Source organism: Myotis davidii, unplaced genomic scaffold (assembly GCF_000327345.1).
Source record: "Myotis davidii unplaced genomic scaffold, ASM32734v1 scaffold528, whole genome shotgun sequence".
In the NCBI taxonomy this organism is placed as follows: domain Eukaryota; kingdom Metazoa; phylum Chordata; class Mammalia; order Chiroptera; family Vespertilionidae; genus Myotis; species Myotis davidii.
The window spans coordinates 18,970-28,032 of NW_006299388.1; the positions used below are offsets into that span (position 1 = coordinate 18,970).

At 40.6% G+C, this 9,063-nt stretch overlaps 1 protein-coding gene across 2 annotated transcripts in view; it reads left to right on the forward strand.

The window, feature by feature from the left end:
- The window catches only part of MORC4 (MORC family CW-type zinc finger 4), a 65,357-nt gene that overhangs the window by 12,575 nt on the left and 43,719 nt on the right, over nt 1-9,063 (forward strand). For both annotated transcript variants that reach the window (XM_006774831.1, XM_015571202.1), the window contains 2 exons: nt 2,204-2,336; nt 2,655-2,783. In XM_006774831.1, the coding sequence (XP_006774894.1) occupies nt 2,204-2,336; nt 2,655-2,783 (262 nt within the window). The remainder of the gene's footprint in view (nt 1-2,203; nt 2,337-2,654; nt 2,784-9,063) is intronic.

The window sequence follows — 9,063 nt, forward strand, 5'->3', positions numbered from 1 at the left end:
GGTGTCCTCATTTGTCAGCCCTTTCCACGCGCACCTCCGTACCTCTGCACTTTACTTCTGTACCTCCTCTGAGTCTCAGTGTGCTTTTCTCTTTCCTTCTAGTTGTAGCATTTCCACTCAGCCAGCCTTCCTGTGGATCTGGATGATGTCTGTTTTGTCTTTTAGTTGTAGTTTTGAAGTGTTTGTGCAAGGCAGCAATTTTAGGTGTTTACCTATGTCGCCATCTTGGTTTCTCCGACACAGTAGAAAAATCTTTGAAGCAGATAAATTTGAACTATAATGAGGCTGGCTTCTCGTTATGTGTTGAGAGCTAATAAGACAGTCTAGAAATACTCTAGATTATGTCATTTTTAAAAATTTAGTCACTTCAAATGGAATACAGTTAAGTGTTCACTAAAAACTAAAAAAAAATTATTATAAAATAGAGGTGTTATTTTTATGTTTAAAAGAATAGGGTATCAGGTATATTTTTCTTCTTAAGTCAAGTATTTCACCTCCTTTCTTAGCTGGGTTAAACTTATATAAAAAACATGCTTGCCCTGACTGTGTAGCTCAGTTGCTTAGAGCATCGTCCTCATACACTAAGGTTTCAAGTTCTATCCCTGGTCAGGGCACATACAAGAAGCAATCAACTTAATAAGTGGACCAACAAATTGTTGTTTTCCTCTCTCCAATTCCCCCCCACTCTTTAAAATCAATCAGTAAATTAAAAAACAAACAAACAAACGCTATGCTGGTTTGTATAGAGTGCTTTCAACTAAAAAGAACAAAAAGTAAAGAGCTTTTTCTCACTGGCAATTTAGATTTTCTTTTGTCCTACTGGGAAAGTGTCAAGTAATATAATTTATATTGTAAAGGATCATTTTCCTGAGGTATTTGCAGTGACTCAAACACATTATTTGTACATCGTTTCTCAACTATATAGTAGTAGGTGTCATGTAAAAACGGGATTCCATGGTCACATAACTTTAGGAAAATCTGGCTTAAAGTTTACCATGCTGTTTTATTGAAGGACTTCTCAGAGGCTTCAATAGGCTAATGTTATTGCATTATATAACATTATATAAAAGCAATATAGTATGCAGCATTACCCAGTTTCAAAAAATGTTTCTCCAGACCTCTTTTCCTTGGATGGTGAATGGTGAGCAGCAAGGACAGGGAACCTCCTCAGAGTATGTGTTAGAGTGGGATGGGGTAGCAAGAATCAGGATTATCCGGGAAAATCCAGAATATAGTATTATAATGACATGGGCTTTATAAAAGCTACATGCCATAATGGCTCTTGCCCAACCTTGAAGAAAGAGCTACATTTTCACCACAGCAGCTCTGAGCTTGCAAAGCCTGAATGAAGTATGAAGGAGGTATCACTAAGCTTTGAGGTAGCTCTGAGGGTCAGGAATAGTTTTCAATTTTATTCGTTCAGTCATGCAACCAACTTCCCTTCCCATCCCTTCCCTTCCCTCCCTCTCTATTTAAGAGTATCTGGGAATACTACTGTTTTGTTCTGATTTATATGTTTTCTCCATAACGCATCACGAATAAAAATAGGTCTTGGCTTTTTTCACTGGCAGTTGTTAGTGATATAACTCAGAGTCTTGGAATGAACCACAGCTAAGTGACCCAAAATGATTATGAGAAAAAGAAAGATCGTTATGAAAGGAATATGAGTACTATTATATTTAAAAGATAATTCCATAAATGATATTCTAGAGAACTAGCAAATAATAACTTTTTCCCCTTAGAAATAAGATGTTAAAATCTCTATCTCCTTAGTCCTTACACAATTGCTAAAATTAGAAAAAGTAGGTTTTGATTCATCTATTTATTCAGTTAGGAAAATGATGTTGAATGACCTACACAACAATATCCAGAAGGTTGGGATCTATTATAAGGTCCTTCTTTGAGGATAACTGATATCCAATTGCTTGAGCAGATCACATACATACACACTTTTCTTTTTTTCTTTCCTTCTGTACTTGGCACTACCACCTCTATGAAGCATATTAGATTTGTTCAGACTAGAAATAACCTAAATATTGTGTGGTCTTCAAACTGAGAAATGTATAGTTCAGTACTGGTAGTCAGGGAAAGAAATAGGTATCTGAGTTTGGGCTCATATTGTTTCTTTTCTCTTGGGTTCCTAGTGCATTTTTGTCCTTTGGAACCAGATTTTGTTAGATTGGTACTTGTCTCTTTTACCCAGAAATAAAGATGGAAAGTCTGAGTTGGACTTTGATACAGATCAATTTGACATCCTGGTATCAGACTTTGGCACAGAAGAAAAAGAGACTGGTGGTGTTACCTCTGAACTGCCAGAAACAGAGTATTCTTTACGGGTGAGTAAGAATGGTCTTTCTTCAACAATGAGAGGTAAGATTTCCTGTAACATGAAAATCTATATAACAATATCTTTTTAGTTATATAAAGATGACAGTCTTTTAGCCTGGTGTTAGGATTCCTTTTCACTGGCTCCATCAAAAGAGATTAGTGAATAGATTCAATACCACCTTAGTACGGTAGTTGACATAGTATAACATGGTATGGAAACAGCCAAATCCTTGCCCAGAATAGACCTCAGTTGCTAGCAGTGTTTAAAGGGGATGTTAGTAGAATTGGCTATACAATATAATAACTTTCCCTTCACTGTTCCATAGGCATTTTGTGGTATTCTGTATATGAAGCCAAGAATGAAAATTTTTCTACGTCAAAAGAAGGTGACTACCCAGATGATTGCCAAGAGCCTGGCCAATGTAGCATATGATATATATAAACCTACCTTCACAGTATCCTTACAACTACATGAAATTTATCTCTTCATTTCAGGATTAGATTTCAAAGTTGGCACAGAAAAACAAAAAAACTTTACTTTCTAATTAAAAAAATATATGTTATAGTACAAATCCTATTACAATGCACTCTTTCTTTCTTTTTAATTCTCACCAGAAGATATTTTTCCATTGATTTTTTTAGAGAGAGTGGATGGGAGGGAGGAGAGAGAGAGAAACATCTCACATTGATTAATTGCTTCCCCCATGCGCCTGACCTGGGGAATGGAGCCTGCAATCAAGGTACTTGCCCTTGATCGGGATTCGAACCTGAGACCCGTTGGTTTCAGGAACAATATTCTAACCATTGAGAAAAACTGACAAGGGCTACTCTGTTTCTTAGTTACCAATCTATCCACCTTTTTTGTTGTTGTTGCTAGAAACCACCTGGAAATGTTATAATACAGAATCCTGAGACATTGGAGCTTCTGATTAAGTTGATTCTAAAATCTCTTTTTTAAATCATAATTTTTTAAAAAAAATTCTAAGCTGATTCTAGTGAATAGCCAGGCTTGATACTCTGCTTTAAGATCCACACCATTTGGTTTGTATTGGGATTTTATTATAACATTGATTAAAATAAGCAAAATATTGACTAGAACTTGTTCATGTTTTGGACAGCATGAACTTTTAAAAAATGTTTTTATTAATTTCAGAGAGGAAGGGAGAGGGAGATAGAAACATCAGTGATGAGAGAGAATCATTGATTGTCTGCCTCCTGCACACCCCTACTGGGGATCGAGCCTGCAACCCAGGCATGTGCCCTTGACCGGTATCAAACCTGGGGCCCTTCAGTCCACAGGCCGACACTATATCCACTGAACCAAACCCGGCTAGGACTCATAGCATGAACTTTTGTCATGATAAGTTCATACTTATATAGATAGAAATTAGGAGAGTGGGAATTTAGGTTGATTTTCTGGGCTGAGATAAATCTTTAACAGTTTTAACTTGGGTTTCCTTCTACTTCTCATAATGGCAGCCACTCAGAGAAATAGTTTCTCATTTTCAGTTCTAACCCCTCTTCCACTGCACTAGGAATGGATTTCAGACACTTGAAAGAATTAGGTCTAACTTTGTTGAGGGCTTTTTGGGCAAAAAAGTCTTTGAAAGGTTGAGAACTCATAAGAAATTATGAAAAATTACTCTTGTAATTTATTTTCTAGTAGCTAAGCACAGCCTTTGGATGAAGAAACACTCTGTTTACTTTATCAAAGGTGTTATTTATCTTGTTTTGTCTTTCTTCCCCTGGCCAAAAATTATAAATTGTTGTTTCTTTTTAAAAATCTGTATAGTTGTTACTCTAAGCTGATTGTTTTCTCTCTCTTTCTTTCTTTCTTTTTTTTTTTTGAAATACATTGTATATTGGGGAAGTTTTTTTTTTTTAAAGCTCTGAACAAACACAATTTAACACAGCCAGAGGTAGCACTGTTAGCATCTATAGGTAAATTAGTTATATCCATATATGTAGGCTAGGATATCAGTGTCATAAGTTTAACAGAGTCAGTCTAAAGAATTGTTTCCTAGCTACTTTTTAAAGATGTGCCACTTTTCTGTACTAACTTCTGTCTTTTATGGGTTTTTATCAGGGTGACTCCTATGCATTCTATTTGTACTATAACTCTTCTTACCTGTCCTTCTCATTAAACTAGTTACCCTCTCTAACAGAATGTGGGCTAAACAAATTCACTATAGAGCCTGGCCGGCGTGGTTCAGTGGTTGAGCATCCAACTATGAAACAGGAGGTCACGATTCGATTCCTAGTCAAGGCACATGCCCAAGTTTCAGGCTCAGTCCCCAGTGGGGCATGTGAAAGGAGCAGCTGATCGATGATTCTTTCTCATCATTGATGTTTTTATCTCTCTCTCCCTCTCCCTTCCTCTCTAAAAAAAAAAAAAAAATGTATTAAAAAAAACAACCAAAAAAAGATTCAAATAAAATTCACTATAGACATGAATAAAATGAAACTCCTAATAACATTTCCCCCAAGGTCACTGAGAGACAAGATCACTGACTGATTTAGTTATTCCTCAGTTACTACAGGCCTCTTTTCCCTTCTTGTCCTCTCTTTATACTAATTTGGAGAACCTCTTATCCCAGTGTCCTCCCATCTCATAATTTAGAATTTTAAAAGTGTACCATAGAAAGAATTTGACAATCTTTGCCTTAAAAATGTTAATTTTATGGTGTAGAGTTTTAGTGTGTTTGTTTGGGTGAATTTTGTCCTGTTTTGTTTTTGCATTTGTATAGGGTCTTACTTGTGGTTTTATTTGAGCTTCTGGAGTCCAGAACATTCTATGTTCTGAGCCAGACATTACTGTGTTCTCTCATACCTGGCTCATTTGTCACTTGGGTTTATTAAATAGCTTGTTATTTAGAAGGGGATATTGATATCATTTTAAAAAATAGTAAGAAAGGATTTCAAAATGGCAGCTGAATAGGCAGAAATGTCTCACACCTTCTCCTGAGGTCAGGCCAGAAAAGCAACTAAATTGGAGAATATCCACCCAGAATTAACAAATTAAACACAGCTGAGGAGACAGTTTTCAATAAGGAAGGGCAGAGGATGCCTAGAGAATGGCACTTGCCAACCATAACCCATGTGGAACCACCACCGTACCCTGGCAGTGAGTAGCACAGTACCTCCCAGCAGGCTCCCCGATGTCTGCAGTGAGTGCCTTCCAGAATGACCTTCCACACCAGGCCTCTTCACCAGCCTGCCAGGACCCAGTGTCCCAGGATCTGGCTCCAGGACCCCGTAGTGAGTGCAAGCCAGGGGCACCCTTGTGCCCCGCCCCCACCCAGAGCCCCAGAACCATGGTGCCAGTCTGACCTGGAGCCACCCGCCACCCACTCCACCCTGAGCCCTGGGACCTGCTGCTGGGAGACTTGGAGTAACCCAGTGCGCACCCCAAATTGGACCACAGGAGAGCTCAGACTGTGTGACCTAGAGCCACCCTCGCCCGCTCCACCTTGAGTCCAGAGACTTGCTGCCTGGGCGACGTGGAGTGACCCGGCACACACCCCACTCGGGGACACAAGAGAGCTCTGACTGTGCAACTCCAAGCAACCAACAGTGCTCCACCCCAGCCCCGGGGACAGTCCCACCAGGGATACCCATAGCAACTCAGCATGCGCCCCACTTGGGCCACAGGAGAGTGCTGCCAAGGAGACCTGGAGCAATTTGGTGTGCCCAGCCAGAGGTCACAGGATTGCGCTGCAAGTGCACTGCCAGAGGGAACTAGGGTATCACCCTGCCACGGGTGCCAGGGCCACAGGTGAATTGCATGCCAAAGGGCTCTGGGTCCTCACAGGGAGTTGCATAGCAGAGGAACTGTGCACATGCTCCCACCACTCCAAGCATCTGAAGCAGACAACAGAGGGACCAGATCCATGGGAGGAGGGGATACAACTCAGAGCAGAGACAATAAAGGTGTGATACTCAAGGCAAACCCAGCCTCTGGGCTAACAATTTCCAGATCATTGCCCAGATAAGGTCTTCAAACCCCAAGCGGGGTGCCCAGAGCCAGAAAAAAAAAAACAAAAATGGGGAGACAAAGAAATAATCCTCCAAGAAAAGGAAAGGTGGAATCACCAGAGAAGGAGCTAAATAAAATAGAGGCAAGCAATATGTCAGAGAAAGAATTCAGAGTCAGGCTCATACAGTTCCTAAACAGACTGGATAAGAAAATCAACAACATATGTAAGAACCAAGAGGAAATGAAGAATGATATGGCTACAAAAAAAAAACACACAAAAAAACCACAATGCGAGGTTTCAACAGTAGACTAGAAGTGGAGGACTGAATACGTGAGTTAGAAGACAGGGTAGAAAAACACACCCAATCTGAACATCAATTGGAGAAAAAAATTAGAAAGCAGGAGGAGAGCTCAAGGGAGCTTTGGGACAACATGAAACGAAGCAACATCTGTATAATAAAGGTGCCAGAAGGAAAGAAGAGGAGCAAGGATTAGAAAACCTGTTTGAAGAAATAATGATAGAGAACATCTTGGACTTGGGGAAGAAAAAAGTCACACAAGCACAGAGAGTCCCAAACAAGATGAACCCCAAAAGACCAACACCAAGACATGTCATAATTACAATGGCAAATGTTAACAACAAAGAGAAAATCTTTTTAAAAAATATATTTTTCTTGATTTCAGAGAGGGAGAGGGAGAGAGATAAAAACATCCATGATGAGAGAGAATCATTGATCAGCTGCCTCCTGCACACCCCACACCGAGGATTGAGGAAGAAAAAAGTTACACAAGTACGGAGAGTCCCAGGCAAGATGAATCCCAAAAGACCCACACTAAGACACGTCATAATAACGATGGCAAATGTACACGACAAAGAGAGAATCTTAAGGGCTGCAAGAGAGAGACAGAGAGTTATGTACTAAGGATCTCCCATTAGATTATCAAATTATTTCTCAACAAAAACACATCAGGCCAGAGGGATTGGAATGAAGTACACAGAGTGATGCAAAGCAAGGGACTGAATCCAAGAATACTCTATCCACCAAGGCTATCATTCAAAATTGAAGGGGAAATCAACTTTGCAGACAAAAAAAGGTTAAGAGAGTTTATTACTACCAAGCCAGCAATGCAAGAAATGCTAAAGATACTGTTGTAAAAAGCAGAAACAGAAAGGGAAGAAGGAATACAGGCATAAAGAATAAAAATGGCTACAAACAAGTACTTACAAATAATAACCTTAAATGTAAATGGATTAAATGCTCCAAACAGAAGACATAGGATGGCTGAATGGATAAGAAAACATGACCCATACATATTCTGTTTTCAAGAGACCCACCTCAGAACAAGGGACTTACACAGACTGAAAGTGAAGGGATGGAAAAATATTTTTCAGGAAAATGAAAAAAAAAAGCTGGGGTAGCAATACTTGTATCTGACAAAATAGACCTCAAAGTGAAGGCCATAACAAGAGATAAGGAAGCCACTTTATAATACTAAAGGGATCAATACCACAAGAGGATATAACTCTGGTAGACATGTATGCACTCAATGCAGGCGCACCTAAATACATTAAAAAAATTTCTTGAAGATATCAAGAGAAAGAGCGACAGCAATACAATCATAGTAGGGGACTTTACCCTATTGACATCACTAAATAAATCTTCTAGCCAAAAATAAAGAAACAGCAATCCTAAACTACTCACTAGATTAGATGAAATTAATTGACATCTTCAGAACATTTCCCCTCAAAGCTACGGAATATACATTCTTCTCAAGTGCACATGGGACATTTTCAAAGCTATACGACATATGAAGACACAGGCTAAGTCTCGACAAGTTCAAAAAGATTGAAATCATATCAAGCATCTTCTCAGATCACAATGGCATAAAATTAGAAATCAACAATAAAAACAATCTACACTAATAAAAGACAAAAATGCTAATTGACTGTACCTTCGCTACACCCACCAGCCAATCAGAAGAGTATTCAAATTAACCCAACAAAGATGGCAGTTAATTTGCATACACAGGCGCCCAGGAAAGACTGAAGACAGTGTAGAAGGAAGCCAAGCACTGTACAAGGGAGCCAAGCGGCAGAGAAGGGAACAAATTGGAGGTAGCAGAGACCGGAGTGGAGCTGAGGCAGCGGACACGGGAGGGAGTGAAGTGGCGGGGAAGGGAGGTAGCCAAGGCGGCGGACACGGGAGGGAGCCAAGGCAGCAGGGAAGGGAGGGAGCCAAGACTGTGGAGATGGGAGAGAGCCGAGGCGGCGGGGAAGGGAGGGAGTTTAGGTGGCGGGAAAGGGAGGGAGCTGAGGCAGCGGACATGGGAGGGAGCTGAGGTGGTGGGGAAGGGAGGGAGAGAGGTGGCAGAGACGGGAAGGAGCGAAGTGGAAAACATGGGAGGAAGCAAGGCAGTGGAAAAGGAAGGAAGCGAGGTAGCGGAGAACCCTTCTCTGCTTCGCTCTGGTCTCAGGAAGCCCTATTCTTGCAGAAATAGGCCCGAGGAAGCCCTATTCTTGCAGAAATCTTCCTGCAATGGGCCTCTAGTAAAAATTAAAACACTTGGAGGCTAAATAGCATGTTATTAAATAACTAGATGCTGGAGACCAAAAATTCTTGCACTTGGGGTGGGCGTGTCCCTCATCCTGGCCTGCATCCTCTCACAGTCTGGGAGCCCTCAAGGGATGTCTGACTGATGCACTTAGCGCTGCTGCAGAGGTGGGGAAGGATCCCACCACCACCGCTGCACCTGCCCGC